The sequence below is a fragment of the Dermochelys coriacea genome, chromosome 1 (assembly GCF_009764565.3).
Source record: "Dermochelys coriacea isolate rDerCor1 chromosome 1, rDerCor1.pri.v4, whole genome shotgun sequence".
Lineage (NCBI taxonomy): Eukaryota > Metazoa > Chordata > Testudines > Dermochelyidae > Dermochelys > Dermochelys coriacea.
In genome coordinates, this window is record NC_050068.2 from 125,725,455 (window position 1) to 125,753,439 (window position 27,985).

General features: G+C 39.7%; 1 protein-coding gene across 1 annotated transcript; it reads left to right on the forward strand.

The window, feature by feature from the left end:
• Positions 1–176: 176 nt before the first annotated feature.
• On the forward strand, positions 177–27,985 carry GYG2 (glycogenin 2). The gene is made up of 9 exons (XM_043498053.1): positions 177–596; positions 9,903–10,044; positions 11,943–12,117; positions 16,502–16,664; positions 19,589–19,715; positions 20,739–20,961; positions 22,427–22,564; positions 24,202–24,312; positions 26,850–27,985. The coding sequence occupies exons 1-9, from the start codon at positions 590–592 to the stop codon at positions 27,015–27,017; spliced, it is 1,254 nt and encodes a 417-aa protein (XP_043353988.1). The 5' UTR covers positions 177–589; the 3' UTR covers positions 27,018–27,985.

A 27,985-nucleotide genomic window follows, 5' to 3' on the forward strand; every position in this document is an offset into this window, starting at 1 on the left:
CCCAGCCGTGTGTGTGAGCGGGGGGGGTCCCCGGAGCACGCAGGAGCAGGAGGCGGGAGCTGCGCTGGAGCGGGCCCCGTCCGCCTGCCCCCCCCCCCCGGAGGTGACCTGAGTGCAGGCGGGCGGCGCTGGGGGGGGCGGAGGTAGCCCCGCTGCCCAGCAAACGGGGGACTCGCGCGCGCGGGCCCCCGCCCCTCAGACAGGCATCGGGCGCGGGCTGCACCCGGGGCTTTGTCCGTGCGCGGGGCTGGGAGGCGGCGGCGGCGGCGGCGGCCGGGGGGGGGGGGCAGTGAGCCGTGGCCAATGCAATCGGCCCGGGCCCGGGCGCGCGGCTCGCGGGCGGGCTCGAGCCTCCGCAGGGGTCCGGCTTTGTGCCCGGCTAGGGACCGCGCTGCTGCGGGGGCTGAAGGGAGCGTGACTTGCTAATTCCCTTCCTGGGTCTCCAGCCGCAGGGCAGAGGCTAATTAGCAGCTGGGGGTTTGTCCACTCAGCCCAGGCCTGCTGGGCGCCCGGGAGACGGGCTGGAGTTGTTGCTGCCGCCGTCCTCATCCCACACGCCAGCACCAGCCCAGCCTTCTGGCTCCAAAGGATGGCTGGTGAGTCGGGTTTCTTGCCCTCTCTCTTACGGGAGATCATGTTAATGAACCCGGCTTTATTTGATTTTTAAGCCCCTTGTCTTGAATAGAGCACACCAGGTGTGGTAGAGCTGTGTAGGAGGACGATAGGGGTCCCCCCCCCGCCCCCCTTTGGGTTTAGGGTGCATAAGGACGTCCCAATGTTTTTTCTTGATAAAGACAATGTCATTTAGTGTATGCAGTGTGAATAATACTATGCTGTAATTAGTAGGCCTGGATTAGGATTTAAACCATCTGGCTGGGAGGAGCTAAACTCATTTATCTATTACATATGCAAATATAGGTTTCAGAGTAGCAGCCGTGTTAGTCTGTATTCGCAAAAAAAAAAAAAAAGAAAAAGAAAAGGAGGACTTGTGGCACCTTAGAGACTAACAAATTTATTAGAGCATAAGCTTTCGTCAGCTACAGCTCACTTCATCGGATGCATTTAAAAATGCATTTAAAATGCATCCGATGAAGTGAGCTGTAGCTCACGAAAGCTTATGCTCTAATAAATTTGTTAGTCTCTAAGGTGCCCCAAGTCCTCCTTTTCTATATGCAAATATAAAGTCCTTTACCTGGTTTCTCATTGGAGATTTCAAAGGGTCACAAGGTTATGTTTGCTTTAAAAGTACACTTATGGACTTTCTTGATGTGGGTGAAGAAAAGCTCTCTGTTTTATGGTGCTAATAGTGACCCAGGTGTTGTTTATGAATAACCCTCAGTTTAAGAAAAGCCTCGTGGTAGTTTGTTGTAGTACAGGACATTTGGTTGGGTTTGATTTTTCCTGCCTGCTTATTTCCCAGGATCGTTTCCTAATTTTTACCAGGACTTTGCCAAAGCTGAGCTCTGGCACCTCTAGGCTTGGCAGTTCATCCCCTTCCCCTCCTCCCCCCCCACCTCTGGGCTTGCTGTATCAGTTATGAATATGAAAAGATTGCTTGAGAGCCATCACCTTTTTCATTACAAATTTAAGCATTGCCCAGGATTACTGTGGTATAGAAGTTGTGGGGGAAAAGGGTTCCTCACATTGCTTAAAACTTATTCCTCTGACCAATTAAGGAGCATCACTGAGGGCTTTGAAGAGAATTCCACTTGGTTCTGGACCACAAAGATAGTGGCAGTGGTTTGGAACTTTGAGTGTTGAGAATGATACATGGAAGGAATTGTATGAAAGGAATCCATAAATTAGAAAAGAATCCATTTTAGGCATCCTTATTTGTCAATATTAAAAGTTATGCAGATGTCTTATTGAGTTGATTTTGGTAGCATGCTGAACTGTGATTTGTGGAAATCTAATGATGCATTGCACAGGCTCCTCTTACCTATTCCTCCAAAGTCAGAATTTCCAGCAGCTCCATGGCCAAATTTAATAACTGATATGTTAAAATCCTGGGATTAATATGGATTGCAGTGAAATTATGGTTAACAGAGTGTCAAAACCATTTTCTCATGTTGTTTATTTGGCTTTCACCATGATTACTGATCATATTAAGAATCATGAATTCTAGGCTGATAGTTATGTGATTAGACCATACCTCGCTTCTCAGTTGAAAATAAATACAATTCAATAGAAGTTACATGGTTTGAGATGCAATTACTACTGTTCCCTTGAAGGAACTATGCAAAGCATAACAACGTTGACTAATTAATTAAAAAAAACTGAATAACTATATGGATTTGCCTCATGGTAAAATTTGATCCTTCTCTGATCAGACTGACCAGTGTGTCAAAGTTAGAGTTCAGGGGAGAGTCTGTTCAGTCATTGGACAATGTTAGGTCCTGATCCTGCCAACACTTGCCTAACTGTGTAACATTAAGCAGATGATTGTATGCAGTGTTGTAGCTGAAGAAGAGTTCTGTCTAAGCTCAAAAGCTTGTCTGTTTCACCAACGGAAGTTAGTCCAGTAAAAAGGAATGAATCACCTGCTTAAAGTTAAACAGTTAGATAAGTGTTTGCAGGTGCCAAACCTTAGTGGTTATTCTTAAGAACATAATATGAGAACGCCATACTGAATCATACCAATTATCTATCTAGCCCAGTATCCTGTCTTCCAACAGTGGCCAATGCCAAGTGCTTTAGAGGGAACGAACAGAACGGGGCAATTATTGAGTGATCCATCCCCTGTTGTCCAGTCCCATCTTCTGGGGATGTCCAGAGCATGGGGTTGCACCCCTGACCATCTTGGCTAATAGCCATTGATTGAGCTATCCTCCATGAATTTACCTAATTTGTTTTGAACCCTGTTATATTTTTGGCCTTCACAATATCCCCTGGCAGCAAGTTCCACAGGTTTCCTATGTGTTGTGTGAAGAAGTACTTCCTTTTGTTTGTTTTAAACCTCCTGCCTATCAATTTCATCAGTAAACCCTAGTTCTTGTGTTATGTGAAGGGGTAAATTACACTTCCCTATTCACTTTCTCCATACTGTTCATGATTTTATAGACCTCCGTCGTATCCGTCTTAGCTGTTTCCTTTTCTAAACTGAACAGTTCCTCTTTTTAATCTTGCCTTATGGGGAGCTGTTCCATATCCCTAATAATATTTGTTGCCCTTCTCTGCTCCTTTTCCAATTCTAATATATCTTTCTTGAGATGAGACATCCAAAACTGCACATAGTATTCAAGGTGTGTGCACACCATGGATTTATATAGTAGAATTGTGATGTTTACTGTCTTATTGGTCCCTCTTCTTATGGTTCTTAACATTCTGTTAGCTTTTTTTGACTGCTGCTGCATGTCGAGTGGATGTTTTCAGAGAACTACCCACAATGACTCTAAGATCTTTCTTGAGTGGTAACAGCTAATTTAGACCCCATCTTTTTGTATGTATGGTTAGGATTATTTTTTCCAGATCACTTTGCACTTATTAATGTGGTAGGCTTCTTTGGTATTTTTTCCCCCTATGGATGTTAAATTTAATTATGGTTGGTATAACTGAGCGTTTCAACTATGTTCATCTCTTTGCCTAGATCCTGTATTCCACTTAGGCAATTCTTGATTTAGTCTTCTCTTCTTATGAGTTCCAGGAGAAGCTGCTCCATGAAGCAGTCATTTAATGTGTTAAAAAATGTTATCTCTGCACCCTTCCTGAGGTGACGTATACCCAGTAAATATTGACAGGTTTCAGAGTAGCAGCCGTGTTAGTCTGTATTCGCAAAAAGAAAAGGAGTACTTTTATGTTTCATTCATAAAACTTTGCTTCTGAAGTTATATTAATAAAGCGGACAATTAAAAACAATGTCATTGATCAGTTCTACACGCGTATTCCAGGATGATATCATTATTATTTGTATTGAAGTAGCATTTAGGAACCCCAGTCATAGGTCACGGCCTGACTGTACTAGGCACTGTGTAAACATAAAGGAAAGAGTTGGTTCCTGCTCTACTGCCTATGTATAAGATAAGAGACAACGGGTAGGTGCAGCAAACCAGTGATGAAGCACAAAGTAACAAGAAGATAATACTGGTCAAAACGAAAAGCAGTAGTACAGTGCACCAGGTGTTTAAATATGGTCCAGTTTTTGTAAGCATCACAGCAGAGTTTCTCAGGCTATTAATTATTGCTTCCATTGTGAAGCTCAACATGGTCTACACCTCTGAGGAATCAGTGCCACCTCTTTATGTTGGCTTTATCTGAGAAGGGATGATATAGGAGGCTGAGTGGTTGCTGATCCTCAGAAGAGGCTGTAGCAGAAGTTGCAATGAAATGAAATATCTCTAGATTGCAATGAATTGGGCAAAATGGATAGAATGCAAGTAAGAACATTGATCTAGGGAAATTCAGGATGAGAAGTTTGATATGAGTGCCTTCCTTACTTGCTCTCTGGTTATGACCTGGTGCAAGAGGAGCACCAGCCTAGGAAGACCCATGAGGAGCTGGAGAACTTCTGAATGGGTCAGGACCACCTGCAGAGAGATAATAGCAGAGCTTGACCCTGTGATACTGTGGGAGTACACTTGGATGCGAGCTGTAGTATACAGGTACAATTTACTAGCACATATTTGGAGTAGGCTACTTGACAATTTGACCTGTTGTTCTAGAAGTATCTGTACAGAAATAAATGAAGACTGGCAGAGGAGTGTGTTTGCCATTAAAATGTCCAAGAAGCAACAGGTGAGTTTGAATGCAACTAGGCCTTCCCCAACTTTGTGGTGCTGTTGATGGAACGCCCTAGTCCTTTCTCTGCCCACCACAGCTAGCACAGAAATACGTTAGCCAAATATGCAGCTACTCTAGAAGCCAGCACTTAGACATGTACCTTGGCTGGCTGAACAGAGTGCATGATTCATGAAATTCTAAGCACAATCTGGCAATTCATTCCCACCATGCCACTTCAAGTTCATGCCTGCTAATTTTTGACCATAGAAAAAAGCACCATCTTGATTGCCCTGTGGCTCCAGATTCTGAACCGGGCCCTGCACGGGCTTACAGGTCTATGAAAGATTTTTTTTTTGCTTGAGTTGGTTTTGTGGGAAGCAAAAGCCTTGGGTAAGTAGCACAAGAACTTGATGATCTCACAGAACTATATTGTTACCAGGTCCCACAGTATAACCGTGACCTCTCCAATACTTTAATTTATTTTAAGTGTCCATTTAAAATTATCATCTATGCTGGTACAGAATTTATAAGTCATTCTCTGAAGTTATCTAAATGGACAGGAAACTCTCTGGTTTGTTTCAGCATGCTTTTCTTCAGGTAATGTGGTAAATTTCGATTAAAACCAATGAACAAATGTTGGCCATAGTTATTTATTTCATATCTGTAGAACATTTTTTTGCCTCTCCTCACCTTTGACCTTGTACACACAGTTAGTTTTCTTTTGCTTTTCCAGATAAAGTTTCTTACAATATGTACATTTGTATATTTATCTGATGACATGGAGTTACATTAAATCTGAAGCTGACTATAAATCCTGTCTCTATCTCATTTGACCTAACTCCAAGTATATTATCTTTAGGATTCCGCAGCTTGAAAACCATTATTTAGTGTGAACATGCTTTGTTAGGCTTTTCTATAAAGTAAAGCACAATGTTTTGATGAATGCGCAGTTCTTTAAAAGTATTTCATTATCATTACAATATATAATGGTAGAACACTTCAAAATACACAATTAAAGTGAATCATACATGCCATCAGCCCTGGATTCCAAAACTGAAGGCCAAACTCTGCTTGCTTTGCTATCCTGACAAGTCCATAGGAGTCAATGAGTGAAACATGGTTCCATTGAATGTAACGGCAAAACTGACTTTATTTGGACCAGGAGGATTTTACTCAATAAGACTACTTGCATGAGTAAATATGCAGAAACTGGCTCTTAATTTTAAAGGTAATAATTGAATGCAGTTTGAAAGGCCTTCAAGGTTATCATAAAAAAAAAAGTCATGTTAATTATAAGTGAATACAAATTCTAAATTAGGAGACTATCAAGCTGCGCTTCCAGTCTGAAAAGCATCTTGCTACGTTGAAGAATTTCTTGTTTCTTTTATTTTTAAACCTGTTACCCCATATGGACCATTCATAGATTAGTGATGCTCAAATGTGACTTTTCTAGTAGAAACATGTTTCTTGTTTGCATCAACAATATTCTAAAGTGGTACGACTTTAATCGATAATTTAATTGCTTCTGTAGCTGTGTACTATATTTAAATAGACCTAACAGATGTGCTCTATAATAAATTATCCAAAAAAAAAATAGGTCTCTTATTTGAGAAGTGTCAAAAATGTTAGAGACGTTACTGTTTATAATGTAGTTCAGGGGTTCTCCAACTTCATTGCACCGCGACCCCATTTTGACAACAAAAATTACTACGTGACCCCAGGAGGGGGGATCGAAGCCTGAGCCCTCCCTAGCCCCACCGCTCCAGGTGCAGGAAGGGGGCAAAGCTGAAGTCCAAGGGCTTCAGCCCCAGGTAGGGGGTCTGCAACCTGAGCCCTGCTGCCCAGGGCTGAAGCCCTCAGGCTTTGACTTCGGCCTTGGGCAGTCGGGCTTGGGCTTCAGCCCTGGGTCCCAGCGAGTCTAAGCCAGCCCTGGTGACCCCATTGAAAGTGGGTCGTGACTTACTTTGGGATCCTGATCCACAGTTTGAGAACCGCTGATGTAGCTGATTCCATTGTAGCTCTTATTACAATTCTGGTTTGGAATATACAGAGCATGAAAATATGTCTGGAGTATAATAACTTGCCATCCCAACTTGCTGAGTTATTTGATGAGTAACTCATCTGTTTTTAGACGTATTGTGTAAATATTCAGGTCTGGTAACTAGTAGCATTTTAAAAAGCCATAAGAAAACTGTTTTAGCTTTATGGTTCTTATTTTAAATAGTATTTTAATATTTAAACTCCCACTCATTTCAGGGTTAGTTTCTATGTTAATATAAGTACATTTCAGTTAGGTTTTAGTTCCTCCCAGTATTTGTTTTGATATATATTTTTTTGGTCAACAGTGCTCTTGGCATATATTTACTATAATATAAAAAATGTCTCTCTTTAAGTCTTCATCTTTTCCTTTTGAAAGCTTCATTTGTTACTTGTTGCTAAAGCAGCCTTCTCAGCCATTACTGCTTTTGTTTTTTTTATAAATGCCCAAGATGTGAGTCATCTTTACTTAGTGATTTTTCCAAAAATGTTTACAAGAGTAGAATCAGAGAAGATTAGGGTTGGAAGAGACCTCAGGAGGTCATGTAGTCCAACCCCCTGCTCAAATCGGGACCAACCCCAACTAAATCATCCCAGCCAGGGCTTTGTCAAGCTGAGCCTTAAAAACCTCTAAGGATGGAGATTCCACCACCTCCCTAGGTAACCCATTCCAATGCTTCACCACCCTCCTAATAAAATAGTTTTTCCTAATATCCAACCTAGACCTCCCCCACTACAACTTGAGACCATTGTTCCCTGTTCTGTCATCTGCCACCACTGAGAACAGCTGAGCTCCATCCTCGTTAGAATCCCCCTTTAGGTAGTTGAAGGCTGCTATCAAATCCCCCCTCTTCTCTTCTACAGACTAAATAAGCCCAGTTCCCTCAGCCTCTCCTCGTAAGACATGTTCCCCAGCCTCCTAATCATTTTTGTTGCCCTCCACTGGACTCTCTCCAATTTGTCCACATCCCTTCTGTAGTGGGGGGACCAAAACTGGACACAATACTCCAGATGTGACCTCACCAGTGCTGAATAGAGGGGAATTATCATGTCCCTCAATCTGCTGGCAATGCTCCTGCTGATGCAGTCCAATATGCCGTTAGCCTTCTTGGCAACAAGGGCACACTATTGACTCATATCCAGTTTCTCATCCACTGTAATCTGCAGGTCCTTTTCGGCAGAGCTGCTGCTTAGCCAGCTTAGTTTAGGTTTAGACTAAACTCGTGTCTAGTCGGTCCCCAGCCTGTAGCAGTGACTACAAGTGGTGGTCCGGTGGGAGAGTGTCTCTTGCCGACAGCACTGGCCACACTGGTGCTTCTGTGGTGTAATTTATGTCTCTCCAGAGGGGTGTGTTTTTTTTTAATCACACCCCTGAGTGACCTAAATTATATCGACAAATGTGCTAGTGTAGATATAGCCCTATATGGAGCAAATAGAGTCCTCTGTCAACTTCAGTTAATTTAGCAAGTTTCAGTACACGTATCGGTTTTAGTTTTAAAGCATTACATCTTTAGATTATCTTGCTGATATTGGATAGAAATAATACATTCATTTAATTAAAAATTAAACACACTTTGATATCAAAACCTTTTTTACCATTTAATTAGTATGTATGTACTATGTTCCTCTGGAACAGTTTGCTTCACCCAGTGATGCTGGTTTTACCCAGAACTGTTGTTAATAGTACCATGCTTCAGAGAAATTCCACTTGAGACAATCTCCTTGATAAAATCTTTTATACTATTGCTGGTATAATTTGCTTCTGCATAATTTCCAGTACTTTTAAGTGGTGGGGTTGATTTAATAATGCTTCCAAAACGAATACTGACTGAAGATGTTTAACAATTTGGAGGAGTTGGTGGCATCCACCCGACATCATCTTCTGGTCAGTTATGTGGCCTAATGAGCCCAGATGTGCTGGCTGGTGGGTGGGCTCACTCTGAGAGATGCTGTTCACCTGTTGGCTGTGCGATTCTAGCTTTTCCCCTGGACAACCCGATAATGGCATTCCTGTTAGAAAGCAAAAATATATTGTTATGCAACCAAGTTTAGTAATAGGTTTACACCAGCAGGCAGAGACCCTGGAATGATGCAGATATGAGCCCAGTAAATAAAATAACCAACTGTTACTGCAAGAATGTGCAGAGACGGCTTGCCTCCTCCTATTGGTGCTGTGACAGTTTCATTTCCCTCAGAGGCAAGAAGCACAGGCATGCCCCTGAACATCTTCCAAGAGTTACTTCGTGATATGGGGTCCTTGCCATGTGAGAGGAGCTACTCCTGCTAGGTACTATATGCAGGTATGCCAAGGTACACCTACCTACCCAGTCTGCTTAGTAACTCTTACATTATTCTTCTCTATATCCTTTTTGAGTATTGGTTTGATTCAGGAAGGTCACAAAAAGATGGATGGATTTAGCAATTTCTTGTCCTCCTGCCTTAACAATATGCAGCAGTGTGTTTTTTCTGTGATAATGACATGTGAGTGAATTTACCTAATCAGTTGGATTATATTGTATACAATATTATTTGAATGGAAAAAATCAAAAGTTTTATTACAGGTAAGCTGGCATGATTTGGCAGTTGGGTTATGCAGCACCACGTGGGAAATGATTTTTTTTATAAATCAATTTAAGGTTAGTCTACAAACTCATAGTAGATACTCCAAACACAATTGGACACTGCAAATGTGTGCCTGGAATTCTCTATTCAGTTTTATGTCTTTTGGCAGGGTTTGGGAAGGGAAGGAGCTTATCATAGAATCATAGAATCATAGAATATCAGGGTTGGAAGGGACCCCAGAAGGTCATCTAGTCCAACCCCCTGCTCAAAGCAGGACCAAGTCCCAGTTAAATCATCCCAGCCAGGGCTTTGTCAAGCCTGACCTTAAAAACCTCTAAGGAAGGAGATTCTACCACCTCCCTAGGTAACGCATTCCAGTGTTTCACCACCCTCTTAGTGAAAAAGTTTTTCCTAATATCCAATCTAAACCTCCCCCATTGCAACTTGAGAGCAACTTATCGTAGAGAGCACAGGCTCTTAAAAGCTATAGCCTATTTGTTAGCTGGAGGAGAAGGTGGATGGTGCGATGCTGCCAAGAATGTTTATTTTACATAAATAAAATAACCATTCTAAATATTTGTTCACAGTAACAGATCAGGCATTTGTGACCCTTGTAACTGATGATGATTATTGCCAAGGAGCTCTGGTTCTTGGGCAGTCCTTGAGGAATCACATGACCTCTAGAAAGCTGGCTGTACTAATTACACCACAGGTCTCCAGTGTGATGAGGTAAGAATTCACAAATTCTCATTTGTAGTTAATGTGAAAAATAAACAGTTACAAACAGGACTTCTGTTGAATTTCTTGCCATAACATAGTTACAAATAAACCAACTGTGTTTTTATTTTTAACTCATACCTTAGCTTCTTGCTGTTCAGAGAAACTAAACCCAAGGTTTTCAACAGTGACTAGTGATTTTTGGGTTTCTCAATTTTGTATTTTCACCAAAAAAGGGCAGCATACCCTCCTGAAAATTAGGCTTCTTTAAGATGTCCCAGGTTTGGCACCTAAAATTACTAATCACTTGAAAATATTGCCCTAAGTCTCTGGTAGAGGAACATGTAAATAGTTTTTTCTTTTTTTTTAAAAAACAAAAACACATTACTGCTTACAGTCTGATTTCACAGCCATTCCATGTGTAGAATTCTCATTCGATCGCTTCACATCTAATAAAGTAGTTGGGTCAGGCCTGGACAGCAATACGCTGGGAGACCCAGTTACTGCAGGACATGATGCATGTAAATCAGTAGATGGTAATCTTCCCTCTTACCACTGAACCAGTGCTGCAGTATACTGCTGAAGGTGCTATCTTTTGAATGGGATGTAAAACAGAACACCACAGACTTCAATTGTTACATCTGCTTATATTGGGTCTGAGTTTGGCTTTGTGTGCAGTTTGGAACACATTGCTGATTCTGAATGCTGTGTGGTGGTAGTCATAAAGCCGGGGGCAATTTTTCCTTTTTTTTTCCCTGCAGGTTAGAGGTACTGGTAAATCCATGCTTCCAGGATTGTAAGCGCAGGTCAAATTTGAATAGTATACTATCCCTGAATAAGACTCTAAGATCTTGATAATATGAATTTGAGCGCTGGATGGAATTATATTATCTAATGAAGGTTTTTTGTTGACTGTTTTTTTGAAAAAAAAAATGTCCATTTTTTTCGAATTGAATAATATTTTCAAAAGCACCTAAATGACTTGGGAGCCTAAATCTTAGTGAAAGTTATAGGACTTTTTGAAAATTTTACTCCACATAAAAAAACCCCAAGCAAACCAAATCTTAACCCCTCTTCCCCCCCCATCATATTTTGGTGACTAATGACTGATTCGGAGAGACAGTTAGTCCTTAAATTATAAGCTTCAGAGTGCAGGGCTTTGGACAACACTTAGGATATTGTAGGTGATACCATAACACAAATAAAAACAATCTTTTTAAGGTAATTTTCCTGTTCTAGGCTTGTAAATGTTGATGATCATAAATTTCAGTATTGTCTAGGAAGGCTCTGTGAGTGATTATGAAGACACACCTTACTGAAATTCTTTTGAGAGGGCTTGAAGCAATAGTTATAACTATATATATCACAAATTTCAAACATGTATAACTGTGAGGATAAATTTACTCCGAGAGGCACAGGAAGGTGCAAATAGCTGTACCAGCAAGGCCTGCTACACCATGGGGAGGGACCATGCACTGCAGAAGTGGCCAGTGGTGGTGGTTCTGCATAGCTATGCAATGAGAGGACAGCTTTACTGTCCACTTGGCAAATGCTATAATAGGGGTGCACTGAAAATGTGACAGTCCTAGTTACACCACCTCCCCAGCCAGAGCCAATCACTTCTTGAGATGCACTGGCCCTTAGAAGAACGGAGGTTGTAATTTGTCCCCCTATAGTCCCCCTATATATACCTGTAGGGCAGACTTCTTGTTTACAGGGACCATGCATCTTGGTTTACACTCTAGTTTGTGTGTGTTTGTGGTATTTTTTTTGTTTTGTTTTGTTTTTTTAACTCAGAACTGACTGTCATTGTGGGTCCATTTATCTACATGCCAGAATTTTTGCACTGTGTTTTAACTGAAGAAATGTTTCTAAATTTTATTGTTCCTGTATGTTGCTTGCTTTATCAGGGCTGTCCTCTGCAGTGTGTTTGATGAAGTGATTGAAGTGGATGCAATTGACAGTGCTGACTCAATGCACTTGGCTCTGCTGGAGAGGCCAGAGCTGGGTGTAACCTTCACCAAACTTCACTGTTGGACTCTCACTCAATATAGCAAATGTGTCTTTATGGATGCAGACACTTTGGTGAGTAGAGTGGTAATCATGTTGCTAGGATTCTGAGAGATGTTAAAGATAGCTGGGTAGATTCTGCTAGACCAAGCTAGCCGCGTCCACAGGTTCGGCTGATTGCAGCTCGCACTGGCCATGGTTCGCCGCTCCAGGCCAATGGGGGCTGCGGGAAGCGGCGCGGGCCGAGGGCTGTGCTGGCTGCCGCTTCCCAGAGCGGCAAACTGTGGCCAGTGGGAACTGTGATTGGCCGAACCTGCAGACGCGACAGGTAAACAAACTGGCCTGGCCTGCCAGGGGGCTTACCCTGGCGGGCCGCATGCCGAAGGTTGCTGATCCCTGTGCTAGACAAATCCAGACTGGTACCCATCAGAGTAAGGTGGCCCAAAGATCAAAAGAGTTTGTGCTGAAATAAAGCTGTCCAGTACAAATTATGGCCATGATCCTATGGGCCATCCTCTACACATAAGCAGTTCATTTTTCAGGATTAGTTGGGCCATTTTATTGTTTATAATAGAAATAAAGTTAAATAGTTGAACATTTGTCTGTGGGTCTGAAAAACATTTCTATGAGCTGTGATCCTGTACTGTGTGTTGTATTTACCAAAAAAGGGAGATATTCAGGGGAAGTGGGTTTTTTATTAAATCTTTCCTTTTTGGGGTAAAGAAATGTATTTATTCACTATTTTTATATATCTGATTTATAATTTTATATAAAAGAGCACTATCCCATGCAATAGGCTTCTCTTAACCATTAAAATTTCAGGCCAGTTAACGTAATATAGCATCTCTCCATTGAAGGAGCAATGCAGAATTTCATCAGCAGAGGATCTGGTCCTCAATGTTGTATTATAAACTGAGCGGTCTTTCCTGCTCGCTTCAAAGCTTAAAGGAAGGAAACCGACAAACAAACATACCAGGCAAACAATTCCAAAAATAAACCCAAACAACGTTATAAAAACAAACTAGTGCTCCACTCAGCCGTGTCCAGAGTCGGTGCCAACCGAGTTCTTTCAGACACACAGCTTTCACTAGCCCTTATTGCACTTGTTCAAACAGATGGGCTCTGCAGCATGCCCAGAAGGACCCATTCTGTCTCTGTCTCTAGATATCTTATCTATATCTATAAAAATGTACCAGCAAAGCCTGGTTATGTGCTGGGGTGTAAAAGTGTTTTTCTCCTTGTTGCACTAGAATATTTGGAGGGACTTGCCATTTAAAGCTGGTGATCATGTTGTAATGTCATTAGGGTCATCGTTTTGCCTTAGAACTTCAGGAAAGCTAGAAATATTATCTTATCAACTAACAAATGAAAGTTCTGATCTCCAGCCTCCTTTGTACTGTCCCTGTTTAATGTGCTCTAAATACTTAGAACTTCCCTGACAAGGATAGTAATTTAATCCATCAGTTTTGATTTAGCTGTCCAGATGTTAAAGGCAACACAATGTTTGTAAACTGTTACTTTTAAAATTGTAAAAAGAAAAGGAGTACTTGTGACACCTTAGAATAACAAATTTATTTAAGCATAAGCTTTTGTGAGCTTCAGTTCACTTCATCGGATGCATTCGGTGGAAAATACTGTGGGGAGATTTATATACACACAGAGAACATGAAACAATGGGTTTTATCATACACGCTGTAAGGAGAGTGATCACTTAAGATGAGCTGTTACCAGCGGGGGAAAGGGGGAAGGAGGAAAACCTTCAATGGTGATAATCAAGGTGGGCCATTTCCAGCAGTTAACAAGACCATCTGAGGAACAGTGGGGGGGAGAAATAACATGGGGAAATAGTTTTACTTTGTGTAATGACCCATCCACTCCCAGTCTCTATTCAAGCCTAAGTTAATTGTATCCAGTTTGCAAATTAATTCCAATTCAGCAGTCTCTCGTTGGAGTCTGTTTTTGAAGTTTTTTTGTTGAAGGATAGCCACTCTCAGGTCTGTAATCGAGTGACCAGAGAGATTGAAGTGTTCTCCAACTGGTTTTTGAATGTTATAATTCTTGACGTCTGATTTGTGTCCATTTATTCTTTTATGTAGAGACTGTCCAGTTTGACCAATGTACGTGGCAGAGGGGCATTGCTGGCACATGATGGCATATATCACATTCGTAGATGCGCAGGTGAATGAGCCTCTGATAGTGTTGCTGATGTGATTAGGCCCTATGATGGTGTCCCCTGAATAGATATGTGGCCAGAGTTGGCAACGGGCTTTGTTGCAAGGATGGGTTCCTGGGGTTAGTGGTTCTGTTGTGTGGTGTGTGGTTGCTGGTGAGTATTTGCTTCAGGTTGGGGGGCTGTCTGTAAGCAAGGACTGGCCTGTCTCCCAAGATCTGTGAGAGTGATGGGTCGTCCTTCAGGATAGGTTGTAGATCCTTGATGATGCATTGGAGAGGTTTTAGTTGGGGGCTGAAGGTGATGGCTAGTGGTGTTCTGTTATTTTCTTTGTTGGGCCTGTCCTGTAGTAGGTGACTTCTGGGTACTCTTCTGGCTCTGTCAATCTGTTTCTTCACTTCAGCAGGTGGATATTGTAGTTGTAAGAATGCATGAGAGAGATCTTGTAGGTGTTTGTCTCTGTCTGAGGGGTTGGAGCAAATGCGGTTATATCGTAGAGCTTGGCTGTAGACAGTGGATCGTGTGGTGTGATCTGGATGAAAGCTAGAGGCATGTAGGTAGGAATAGCGGTCAGTAGGTTTCCGATATAAGGTGGAGTTTATGTGACCATCGCTTATTAGCACCGTAGTGTCCAGGAAGTGGATCTTTTGTGTGGACTGGTCGAGGCTGAGGTTGATGGTGGGATGGAAATTGTTGAAATCATGGTGGAATTCCTCAAGGAATTCTTTTTCATGGGTCCAGATAATGAAGATGTCATCAATGTAGCACAAGTAGAGTAAGGGCATTAGGAGACGAGAGCTGAGGAAGCGTTGTTCTAAGTCAGCCATAAAAATGTTGGCATACTGTGGGGCCACGCGGGTACCCATCGCAGTGCCGCTGATTTGAAGGTATACATTGTCCTCACCCGTAACTATTTCACATTTGGGGATAGAGTCACAAAGTTCAGCCACCAGGTTAGCCGTGACAGTATCGGGGATACTGTTTCTGACGGCTTGTAGTCCATCTTTGTGTGGAATGTTGGTGTAGAGGGCTTCTACATCCATAGTGGCTAGGATGGTGTTTTTAGGAAGATCACCAATGGATTGTAGTTTCTTCAGGAAGTCAGTAGTGTCTCGAAGATAGCGGGGAGTGCTGGTAGGGTAGGGCCTGAGGAGGGAGTCTACATAGCCAGACAATCCTGCTGTCAGGGTGCCAGATTGACAGAGCCAGAAGAGTACCCAGAAGTCACCTACTACAGGACAGGCCCAGCAAAGAAAATAACAGAACGCCACTATCACCTTCAGCCCCCAACTAAAACCTCTCCAATGCATCATCAAGGATCTACAACCTATCCTGAAGGACGCTCCATCACTCTCACAGATCTTGGGAGACAGGCCAGTCCTTGCTTACAGACAGCCCCCCAACCTGAAGCAAATACTCACCAGCAACCACGCACCACACAACAGAACCACTAACCCAGGAACCTATCCTTGCAACAAAGCCTGTTGCCAACTCTGGCCACATATCTATTCAGGGGACACCATCACATCAGCCACACTATCAGAGGCTCATTCACCTGCGCATCTATGAATGTGATATATGCCATCATGTGCCAGCAATGCCCCTCTGCCACGTACATTGGTCAAACTGGACAGTTTCTACATAAAAGAATAAATGGACATAAATCAGACGTCAAGAATTATAACATTCAAAAACCAGTTGGAGAACATGTCAATCTCTCTGGTCACTCGACTACAGAGTGGCTATCCTTCAACAAAAAAACTTCAAAAACGGACTCCAATGAGAGACTGCTGAATTGGAATTAATTTGCAAACTGGATACAATTTAACTTAGGCTTGAATAGAGACTGGGATTGGATGTTTTACAAAGTAAAACTATTTCCCCATGTTATTTCTCCCCCCCACCCCACCCCCCCCACTGTTCCTCAGACGTTCTTGTTAACTGCTGGAAATGGCCCACCTTGCTTGTCACCATAGAAAGTTTTCCTCCCCTCCCCCCCTCCCCCTGCTGGTAATAGCTCATCTTAAGTGATCACTCTCCTTACAGCGTGTATGGTAACACCCATTGTTTCATGTTCTCTGTGTGTGTATATATATTTTCCCACTGTATTTTCCACCGAATGCATCCGATGAAGTGAGCTGTAGCTCACAAAAGCTTATGCTCAAATAAATTTGTTAGCCTCTAAGGTGCCACAAGTACTCCTTTTCTTTTTGCGAATACAGACTAACACAGCTGTTCCTCTGAAACCTTTAAAATTGTAAATTTGAGTTTCTTTTTCCCCCCCCCAAGGTGTTATGTAACATTGATGAACTGTTTGAACGGGAAGAGCTTTCAGCAGCTCCTGATTCTGGATGGCCAGATTGCTTTAATAGTGGTGTATTTGTCTTTCGACCTTCTGTAGAAACTTATAACCATCTGCTGCAATTTGCTACTGAACATGGCAGCTTTGATGGTAAGTCTTTGAGAGAACATAGTGCAAGAAATTGCCCTTACCCTCAACAAGAGAATTCTCCACAACGGTAAAGGGCCGAGTGTACTACTTAGCAGAGCAGAGGGAAGAAATGACAATACTCAAGGTTTAATCTCTCAAAAAACCTCCGGGGCAAATCCTCAGCTGATATAAATTGTCATAGCTCCAGTTTACACTAGTTTAGGATCTAACCCTAGAACTCTTGATCAGATAAGCTGAACAGGGGTTACCTGAATATCTCTGCCTCACTACTCATTATTTCATTTAAAGCTTATATTAAAAAAAAATTTCTTTGTCTATATCTATAAATAGAAACAGACAAATTAAGTATGAATACAAAATAATAACACAAGCAAATAGGGACAAAATCAGAAAGGCTAAGGCACACAGTGAGTTACACCCAGCAAGGGACATCAAAGGCAATAAGAAGAGGGTCTATAAATACATCAGGAGCAAGAGAAAGATAAAGGAAAGTGTAGGCTCTCTGTTTATTGGAGATCTAATAACAGATGACATCAAGATGGCTGAGGTATTTGTTTATTTTACTTCAGTCTTCTCTAAAAAGGTAAATTGTTACTAGATACTTAACACAATTAATATTAACCAGAATGGGGGAAGGAATACAAGCCAAAATGGGCGGGGAGTGGGGGAGGAACAAGCTGAAGAATATTTAGATAGGTTAGATGTATTCAAGTCAGCAGGGCCTGATGAAATTCACCCTAGAGTACTTAAGGATGTGACTGAAGCAATTTTGGAACCATTGATGATTATCTTTGAGAACTCCTAGAGGATGGTTTAAGCACCAGTGGACTGGAGAAAGGTACTGTATTTGCCTATCTTTAAAAAGGGGACCAAAGAGAATCCTGGAATTATAGATCAGTCAGCCTAACTGAAAAGATACTGTAATAAATTATTCCAACACCAATTTGTAAGCACCTAAAGGCTCATAGGGCTATAAGGAATAGCAGGCACGGATTTGCCAGCATGGATTATGCCAAATCAACGTAATTTCCTTTTTTGACATTGTTACTGGCATCGTGGGTAAGGGGAAAGCTGTAGACGTGCTATAGCTTGATTTTTTTGTTCCACATGTTTGCAAAAGCAAACTAGGAAAATGTGGTCTAGATGATATGGCCTATAAGAAGGGTGGAAAACTGGTTAAAGACTGTACTTGGAGTAATTATCAGTGGTTTGCTGTTAAACTGGGAGTAGGTATCTAGTAGGGTCCCACGGGGGCACTAGTCAATATTTTCAGTAATGACTTGGATTAAGGAATGGAGAGCATACTTAAAAATTTGCAGATGACCGCAAACTGGGAAGGATTGCAAACGTGGATTACAAGATTAGAATTCAAATTGACCTTGACAAACTGGAGAACTGGTCTGAAGTCGTCAAGATGAAATTCAGTAAAGACAAGTGCAAAGTGCTATGCTTGGAGAGGCATAATCAAATGCACATTGATTATGAATCAGCAGTGTCATGCAATAGTGAAAAAGGCTAATATCTTTATGGGATGTATTAACAGCAGTGTCCTGTATAAAACATGGGCTGTAATTGTCCAATTCTACTCTGTACTGGTGAGGTCTCAGCTGAAGTACTCTGTCCAGTTCAGGAGGCTACACTTTAAGAAAGATGTGAACAATTTGGAGAGAGTCCAGAGGAGAAGGAAACAAATGATAAAATGTTCAGAAAACCTGGGCAATGAGGAAGAGATTTAAAAAAAAAACAAAAAAAACCCAAAAAACTGGACATATTTAGTCTTGAGAAAAAAAGACAGAGGGTGGATCTGATAAGTCTTCAAATATGTGAAGGGCTGTTACAAAGACTATGGTGAGCAAATGCTGAAGGTAGGAGAAGCAGCAATTGGCTTAATCTGCAGCAGGGGAGATTTATGTTAGATATTAAGGAAAATTTTCAAAGATAGGTAAACTCTGGAATAGACTTCCAGAGGAGGTTGTGGAATCCCCATCACTGGCAGTTTTTAAGAATAGCTTGACAAATACCTGTCAGGGATGGGCTAGGTTTACTTTGTCTTGCCTACGTGCACAGGGGTGGACTAGGTAACCTCTCAATGTCCCTTTCAGTCCAGCATTGCTATGATTCTGTGATTCTATGAACTCTTAATTTCTGTTTCCTTCATTCTTTATTATTTGATAATTTAGTAAGTGTATTTATTTCTCATCCTATGAAATTCATGCTGTATAATTATATTTTGTATTTCTATTAACTTTCAGTATATTTGTCAGTAGGGCCCTAATTCTGCAAACAGTTAAACACTGGCATCAAGCTGTTGCTTTTGTTACCTCATCTTCTCACCACCATCACCTCGGTTGTCTCTTTTGTCTACTTGCTGCTGCTTACGGGCAATTTTTACCCAATTTGAAGATTTTTGCAGTTTCTTCTCATACACAAACTGGCTTTTGAAAGCAAGACAGCACTAAATATTCATATAACTTCCTCTTCGGAGTCTAAAGGATTAAGCTAAAATACAGTGGGGGACACAGATTTACCTCATGACTGTGGGCTAGATTGTGCTTTTGTTGTGCAGCTGCAGGAACAGAACAGGGAAGGAGTATTGGCTCTTGCTTAGATCAGCTCTACTGGCTGGCTTGTGGAGGAGGTAGAGCCCAGGCTCCAACCATGTGTTCAGGGGGGAGCAAGAAATGGGTGCATAGCACCCACTTACCCTGCATGCCCAGGCTCAAGGTCCAGGGAGACTGCACAGGATTATAAACCTGTGTGAGTATGTACCTCAAATGACTCAAGTTTTAGACTAAAGAGTCTCACTTGCACTCATTTTTTCTTTTTTCAGCACTGAATTTTCTCTTCACTATTAAATCTTCAAACGAATTGTAGCTTACATGAACATTTTGTTGATGCTGTTTGTAATTTTATTTATTCTCTAGGTGGTGATCAAGGCTTATTAAATAGTTTCTTCAGTAACTGGGCAACAACAGATATTGGCAAACATTTACCGTTTATCTACAATTTAAGCAGTAGTGCTATCTACACATATGTTCCTGCTTTCAAACAGTAAGTAGTATTACTGGTGGATGATTGCAATTCTATACAGCCCTTTAATATATTTTTCCCATTTATAAGAGAAAAGGCTTGTGACCCATTCTGAAACTTGTTGATTAGAAGTTAGTCTAACACAATAGTCCACAATGTGAAGTCATTTGACAAGAAGTTGGAATACAGTAATGCAGAGCCTTTAGCATCTGCTCTGATACAGAATACCAAGATTTCTCAATGCTTAGTGTTGTTAAATAGCTCTTACAATAGAGAACAAAAGTAAAAGTTGGAATAGTATTACTTCAATTGATATATCTTGGTTGATATGTCACTTCAGTGACACTTTCCTTATATTCTGCAGACCACAGATTACCTAATGGCACAGTTCTGATATTCTTACTGCAAAAGTAGTCCCATTGATTTTCATTAGAGTTTCTCACAGTGTAAGGGTATTGAAATCTGTCCATAAGATTCTTCCTTGAAGCAAAATTGGTTCTAGCAATTATTATATGAATTCAAATGCTCTTCTTTTTTTCTCTTTTTTTTTTATGGTACACTGTTATAGGTATGACTATATGAAATTCTTTCAAAAATGGGTCATGAATTCGATGATCCATTAGTATAAATTATATGATGAACTTCTTTTGAAGCTTTCACTGGATAACTTAAATATTGGAACCACAATAATCAATAATTTTTGCTGCTTTGATATTCAGTAAAGTGATTTTTATTAGTTTGGAGGGGAATATGCAAGAAGAGATGAACTATTTCCATTGGAATCAGCAGTAGGAAACAAGTGATAATGCAGTCTTTTATTTCCTTTCTTTCAAGCAAAGCAATTCGGATTAATAAAATAAAATTTAATTCAATAGCTTTCAATTATTCTGCATAACTGAGATCACATCTGGTGATATTTCATTGACCTCTTATTAATGTATTGTCACGAGTAGTTGTTGTAAGATGTCATGCCTGCCACTTATGAAATGCCAATCAGGATGTATTCATTCCTGTCCCACAACTTTGTATTTCTCTCCTCCACAGTTTTGGCAGAGATGCAAAGGTAGTTCATTTTTTGGGGCCAGCAAAGCCCTGGCACTACAAGTACAACCCTCAAACAAGAACAGTTGTGCAGGATGACTCCACCTCAGGATCTCAGCATCAGTTCTCATTTCTTGTACTCTGGTGGAAGATATACTATGCTAACATATTGCCTTTGTTAGAAAAACTTCCAGAGGCGGAAGACACAGAATCCCAGGGACAAAAGGTAAAGTGGTATCTTGGAAAAGAGACTAACGGGAATGTGCCAAAATCAAAACACCAATAAAAATTCCATAAATAAAAGTAAATTACTATCTTGACTTCTTTTTTGGCGTGGGGAGTTGAGTGAGATGGGAAAGCATGATGGTTTTTGAACAGCAATAAACCTGCAGTGACTTTTTAGTGCAGATGTTGTCTAGAGATGGATGTGATAACTATACCTCTGTGTAAAGTATTAGCTTATTATTATTAGTGCTTCAAAGATTTTTCCTTTGTATCAAAAGTAAAGATAATTGATGAATGACGTTTGTAAACTGACGCTTAAACCTTCCTAAAACCTCTCTCCAAAAGATTGGCGGCCAGATTTTCGGCTGGTGTAAATCAGCATTGCTCCACTGTCTTTGATTGAGCTAAGATGATTACCATCAGCTGAAGACCTGACCTTGGAATACAGTTACTTTACCTTTTTTCAGAACTGCATTGTAACTGTTCGTATGAGAGTCATAGCTTCTCAGCTTGTTAAATAAAGTTGCCCTGAAAAAGGTCTGAATATTTGTGATGAGGAAATAGTTTGCTATAGCTTTACAGCTGAAAGCATGCTGCTGGAAAGCATGCAGTTTGGCACTTCAATTTTAATTTAAAAGTAAAACTTAAAAATTAGTTGTCTCGTCAAGAAATATACTCTAATTTGCATATTTAAAGTGGCTAGAGTAGACTAGCTGCTGATAAATAGATTAGATTGTGGCTTCAAAAGAGATAAAGCAGCAACTAGAAGTAGTGGGGGCAGAGAATACTTTGATTTTGATTGATATGCATTATAAATTGCATCTCCTTGATGCATGTAAATGAATTTTCACAACTGTGTTTAGAATTGAATGATGATAATCATAAAAACTTCAACACGCCCATAAAATCAGTTGGAGTACTGCCACTGATGTGAAGAGAATCGGTTTGTAAAACCTTTCTTATGCCTAGCAAACTGGGAAGGAGGAGAGAGGAAGGGGAATTGCAGGTTATAGATATTTGCAATTTTTGTTTGCCTGATTTTTGTCCCTCCTATACTTGGTAGAATAAAGAAACAATAGAAGTAAGATAGCATGGAATTTAAATAATTTCTTCTCAGTGGACAGGGGTCGCTTTAAGGTTTGTATTAAGGGCTTGATCCATCTCCTACTGAAGTCTATGGGAGTCTTTCCATTGACTTTAATGAGTGTTGGATTGGCTACGAAGTTTAGGTAGGAGACTTTCACTGAAACCTATGCCCCAGTCTGGGGATAAAAGAAACCCCTTCAGATTCTGTAGCTCTTTATTCCTTAACTTCTATAGGGCCTGTGGCAATCAACAAGAAAATACCACAGTAGAACCTTGTGTCATGAAGAAAGTGTAAATATTTTTTATAATTAAATCACACATATCATAAAACAGTTTGTTGCAAAATTCTTCTTTTAGTGATGTGATGTGATTTTTTTTAGCACATTTTCAGTGGAGATGAAATTAGACCAAAAAATGAGAATCCTCTTATCAATTCTCTGCAAATCCCTGTGTTTCCAGAACAGACATTTGAAATGGACATCACTACTTGTCCACCGGAAGAGTTTGATACTAAAACAGTAAGTACAAACTGTATATTTCTTGTGAATGTCTATGTATATTTTTACATATTGGGCACTACCAGTGATGGACATCTTTATGATGACGTGCATGTAAGCCTCTAAACAAAATTTAATTTAAGCATTTGATCTTGATGATAACATCCTCCTCAGTTTAGTTCTAGTGCTTTAATATTATCACTGGATTCAGAAATAAATTCAGGTCTCATCATGAAAATGTATTGTCTTTAATCTTCAGTCAAGAATGGCTCTGATTTATCTGGAAGTTAAAAAATTTGTATTGAACATTGCCAAGAGAATATTTGACAAGTTAGTTAGGTGCTAAATAAATCCTAGGGAAATTCTACTGCCAAAGTAACCTTATTGAATTACAGTATTCTTATCATTGTATACATTTAAAGCTGGAATCTTTTTTTTATCAATAATATCTACAGAGATTTCTGTTTAAAACTTAAGTGTATTCCTCAAAGACTATTTCCTAGTCTGCATTCCTCTGATATAGATGTACTGTTCACTTCTGCAAGGCAGTTTGAGTTCCCCTTTGATGAGTACTTGTTTTACACTTGTGTATATCCATTTACTTAACTGGAATAGCTTATATGCTTACTGGAGTGAGGTCACTTGGATGCACATTGTTCTGTTCATCCTGGCATCTTAGAGCCTTGTCCATAATAGCACTTTCATACTATGCAGGGCTACTAACCATAAAAGTTTTTGTTTTGTAATACTTGCTATATTATGGTAGATTGGGAGAAAGTAAATCAAATTGTAGCTTCAATGTCACCTGCTGTTTGTTTTTACCGATTACACTCCCAATACAGTGGCCAAATGAAATATAATTTTCCTAATTTTTAATGGCTAAATCTGTGTCAACGCTTCATAACAGTATTGTGTTCGTGTGTTGTAAACATATCACTATTTTGGTGTTTCTTGGTCATTATTGTAGAAAAGCGTAGTGGTTTTTGTTAGAGTTTTTAGAGAGAAACTGCAAATGAACTATTTGCAAGAATCCCCTTTTAAAAACTGAATTTATTTAAAGGATTTTAATTTTTGTTCAACCTTTCTGATGGTGTTGGAATGTTAGACCCAGACTATTACCATATGCACTGCTGTGTGGTAATTCTAAAACGCGTTGCTTAACAACGTGGTTCTTTGGGTTTTTAAAAATATCTTTAAATTGCTAGTTGTATACAAGCTAGTCATTTAATTTTTCATTAAAATAAAATATGAATGCTTCATCAAGAGATTATGTAAACTAAGATTAAGGGCCTCCCATTTAAAATGGCCTAACTCCATTGACCTCATGCAGTTTATTTCTGTTTTACTCTGGTGTAAGTGAAAAGACACTCGCGCTTAAGGGCTCTGTGTTCTGATTGTCAGAAGAAGTGAATGTGTATTTCTGATAACCTAAGTAGACCTGAATAGTTTCTGTTCTTCATCTCTATTATGGATCACCTTGATCTGCTCTCATTCTGTAGTTAGAAATTGCTTACCTAGCCATAGAGCAAACTGAACTTCTAGCATCTCTTTTTTTCCATCCTTCACTCCTTCAGCTGAAATTATTTTCTACTGTACAAATTCTGTTAGTGTAAAAACTGTGACGAAAAAGCAAGAATTAATAAAACTTTACATTTCAGCCACCTGTACCTCAAGTTGAACAACCTAGTTCTGAAGTCAGTCTCCCTGAGCCAGACCAGCCATTAGAACAGCTTGCCTTTCATCCTGCCTCTCAGCAAACCTTGGAACTGGTATATGCAGCTCTTTGTGTTCCATCCGTGTTGCAAGTCTTTGTGCATTTACTTCATTCTTTGCCAGGACAATTTTTGGGAGAGATCAGCTAATTATGATTTAATTTAACAAATAAATATGTCTTAGCTAATCAGGCAGATATAGAAATGATTTCTCTGTATAATTTCTTAGCCATTTCCAGTCCTTTTTTTATGAAGCTCTCTCTTTAATATTTGTACGTTTTCTATCTGAATGTATAATTCCCCCCCCCCCCCCCCCGTGGTAAATTTTGTGAAATTAGTCTTGGTTATTTTGTAATAAATTAGTTATTTCAATTATAATTGGTGTTTAAAGCTCAAATATACTATCTGCTGAAATAATTTAAGATAAAAAATATAATAGGTTAAATCTTGGTTCTATGGAAGTCAATGGGAGTTTTGCTACTGACTTGGACAGAGCCAGGATTTCACCCATAATATTTAATCTTCTGTCATTGATAATATCCAAAGGTTAGCTTTAATCCAAAGATAAGTGCATGGGTTAGCATGTATTAGTAGGGATTATATATTTACTTAAGAAATTAGTGCCAGATTTTGTCACATGTGCATATCTCCAGGGAGTAAGTATACTCTGTAAAATGTTTTGTTCCTTGGTTGTTGGGCCTCAAGTAAATGCACTGGGAGCTGAGCAGAAAGATCTGGAGTTTTATTTTGAAACTTCCTTATGAATTCCTTACAACTGTTTAAAGGGTTATGTGGACCCTTCTGAATGCGATAAGTCAGTTCTTCTTTGCTCATAACATCAGAGGAGTTGCTTCTTGGTGTGCCTTCCTGACCAGAGTATTTGGATGGAGCAAACTTTCAACTACTACTTTATCAGCTGCCATAGTATTTAGATGGTTAGTATTAAATGCACAATATTTTAAATTTGGTGGGTACTATATGAAAAGGCTTGAAGTATTAGACAGTTTTAGGAGTGCAAAATTTCTGATGAAACATTATCTGTAATATACTTTACAAACATGACCAATAGTATAACAGTCCAATAAGTAAGACAAAATAAATGCCAGATAAGTTTCCTGTGGATTTTTTTTTAATATAAATCTGATTTAGGAACTCATTAACACATGGATCTCTGCTGAAATCTTCCTATGGTTCTTCAGTTTCCATCAGTAGTCACATGTCGGGCATATGCCATTAATACTATAGTAGTATTGCCGTCTGCCCCTCATGGTTTGGAGAGGCACTACATTAAATAGCTTTGCGCTTTTTCTTCTAATTATTACTTAAGAGTTATGTCATGCTATAAGGAAAATTAAGATTGAAGTCATTTAGCAGTCAGCAATCTCAAACTGAATGAACTGTTCCATCGTTTCCTGCTTGTCAGACTGTCTATTTTTTTTATTTCAATTCTCACTTTATCTTTTGAACGACTTGATATATGGTATACTATAAAGTAAAATCTCTATCTCTGTTAACCTGTGCATTTTGCGTCATCTCTACATATAGATTTTATTTAAGCAGATGTTAGGAATTTTTACATTCTACCCTTTGCTATATATTCATCTGATCCTTGGTTTTTATTACTGACTACTTTCTCAGGTCAATTAATTTTTCTTCCCTACATTATACTTGCTTTTACAGAAATGATCCTTAATTGACATGTCCAGAAAGGATGATCTCTTAGATCTTCATCTGGAGTCAAACAGAACAGTTTGTTACAGATACATTTTATCTTTGATATATGCTATGAAAATTGGTGGTTGCAGTCTGGATCATCGTACTTGCCTGAGTAAGGGCTATTTGTATGAGTAGTGGAGTACAGGGTGAGGTCCTAGGTCAGTCTGGAATATTGATTTTGTTTAAATCATGCATGTGAAACAGGGTGGGTATATCATAGGTATTACAGAAATGAAATTCCTTTCACAGTATATTAATTTCCCTTTAATTGATTAAATTATGATCAGTACTTGTTCATTATCTTTTATTCACATAATAACCTTTGCTAATAGAGTCTCCAAACCAAAATTGGCAAATTTGAAATATCCCTCAGAGGAGCAAACTATCTGTGCATTGAATGATCGTCGTTTTAATTAAAATTTACAAGAGTGTCAGGATGGTTAGTGAGACTGGTGTCTGACAAATGCTGTTTCTAGCCTGAGTTCTTACTGCCTTGTCCATTAACTCTTTGGAGACCAGACAAAACTTTGATCCCACTGGGGATCTGCTAGTGTAGATACCTCCATCCATGTGGAGTCCTGCTAAAGTTATTCAGACTCCGCACAGGTATAGAGTGTTATTCATATGTATCCTCATTAAAAACCTCATTTTTGTTGGCATTTCTGAATTTGCCAGATTGTGAGTTAAGACAAGGAAATCTGTTTGACTCTTTCAAAGATACTTTGCCAAGTGATACAGCTGGGAAAATGCGATCACATCATGGAAATCATAATGAACAATGTCTTCACGATAATTTTGGTTTGGATAATTACAATTTAGAAATGGATTTTAGAGGCTAATGAAGTGACTACTTTGCACTGTCCTGTCTCCTTTCCTAGGATGAGCCTACCCATCTTATTTCTGAGCTGTTCACTCCGCTCAAACCAGAAGAGTCAAATGCAGAAGATGAACGGAAGAAGTGGGAGGAAGGCCGCATGGACTACATGGGGAAGGATGCTTTTGAACATATTAAAAAGAAATTGGATGCATTTTTAAAGTCGACTTAATTGTAATGCAATATATTGACCAGCCACTGTTTTGCGTTTATGGTGTACATGCAACCCCTGGGATGTTTTGTTATCTTCCTTTGATATTGAAGTTAAAATGGACCTCCTCTATTTTAAGAAAAAAATTGCAAACATAGCACCACTAACTCTTTAACTCTGATGTGTGCCTCATATTGATTGTTGACCAATAGTGCCTCATGAAGTAGTAGTTCAGAAATTGTGACATCTCCACTTGACATCCCTGCATTAAGGAAAAAGTCCTATAGTATTCTGCAGTAATATCCAAAATATTAAAACTGATAACATTAAACTTCCAGAGGAGATTAGATTAATCTAGAAGATTTCCACCTTTAGAAAATGCTGCAAAACCTTTTTTATGAAAGCTTTTCCACCAGAAAACGATTCACACCATCAACGATTATACATAAGCTGACAAAGAGAAAAGCCAAAGGAGAAAACTCTGGCTCCACTGAAATCAATGCCAAAACTCCCGTTGACTTCAGTGGTGCTAGGCTTTCACCTGGATACTCCAAGAAGTCCACTGGGGACTCTGTTCTTGCTATTCTACTTTAGGTGGAAGGTGCCCAGGTACAAAGCTAATGGGCAACAGTACAACTCTAAAATAGATAGTAATGGTGTTACTAGTTTCTTTTGGATCATTGCTATAAACTGCTACAGGATTTGTATATGTTACCTTAATCTGTATATTCAAGGTTTCTCATGTTTTATTATGTATTTTATTAGCTAAATGATTGAGAGAGAAAAAAATACTGTATAGGCCTATAGGCCTTCATAACGAACAGCTGTTCTGCCTCATTCTGGTGCTTTAAATGAATTTTTTTACCAGTGCTCCAAACTGCATTTGAGAAAGGCACTAAATTCATTAGATGGTACTTTTCTATATTGAAGGCAGTTTGTATGCATCTGAGACAGATAACTGACACCTATGTAATAAAACAGCTATTTAT

Excerpts from the sequence above, each read along its gene's own strand:
- GYG2 (XM_043498053.1), top strand. Across the intron at positions 16,665-19,588 it reads TGAACATGGCAGCTTTGATG|GTGGTGATCAAGGCTTATTA; the intron begins GTAAGTCTTTGA and ends TTTATTCTCTAG. Across the intron at positions 19,716-20,738 it reads TATGTTCCTGCTTTCAAACA|TTTTGGCAGAGATGCAAAGG; the intron begins GTAAGTAGTATT and ends TCTCCTCCACAG.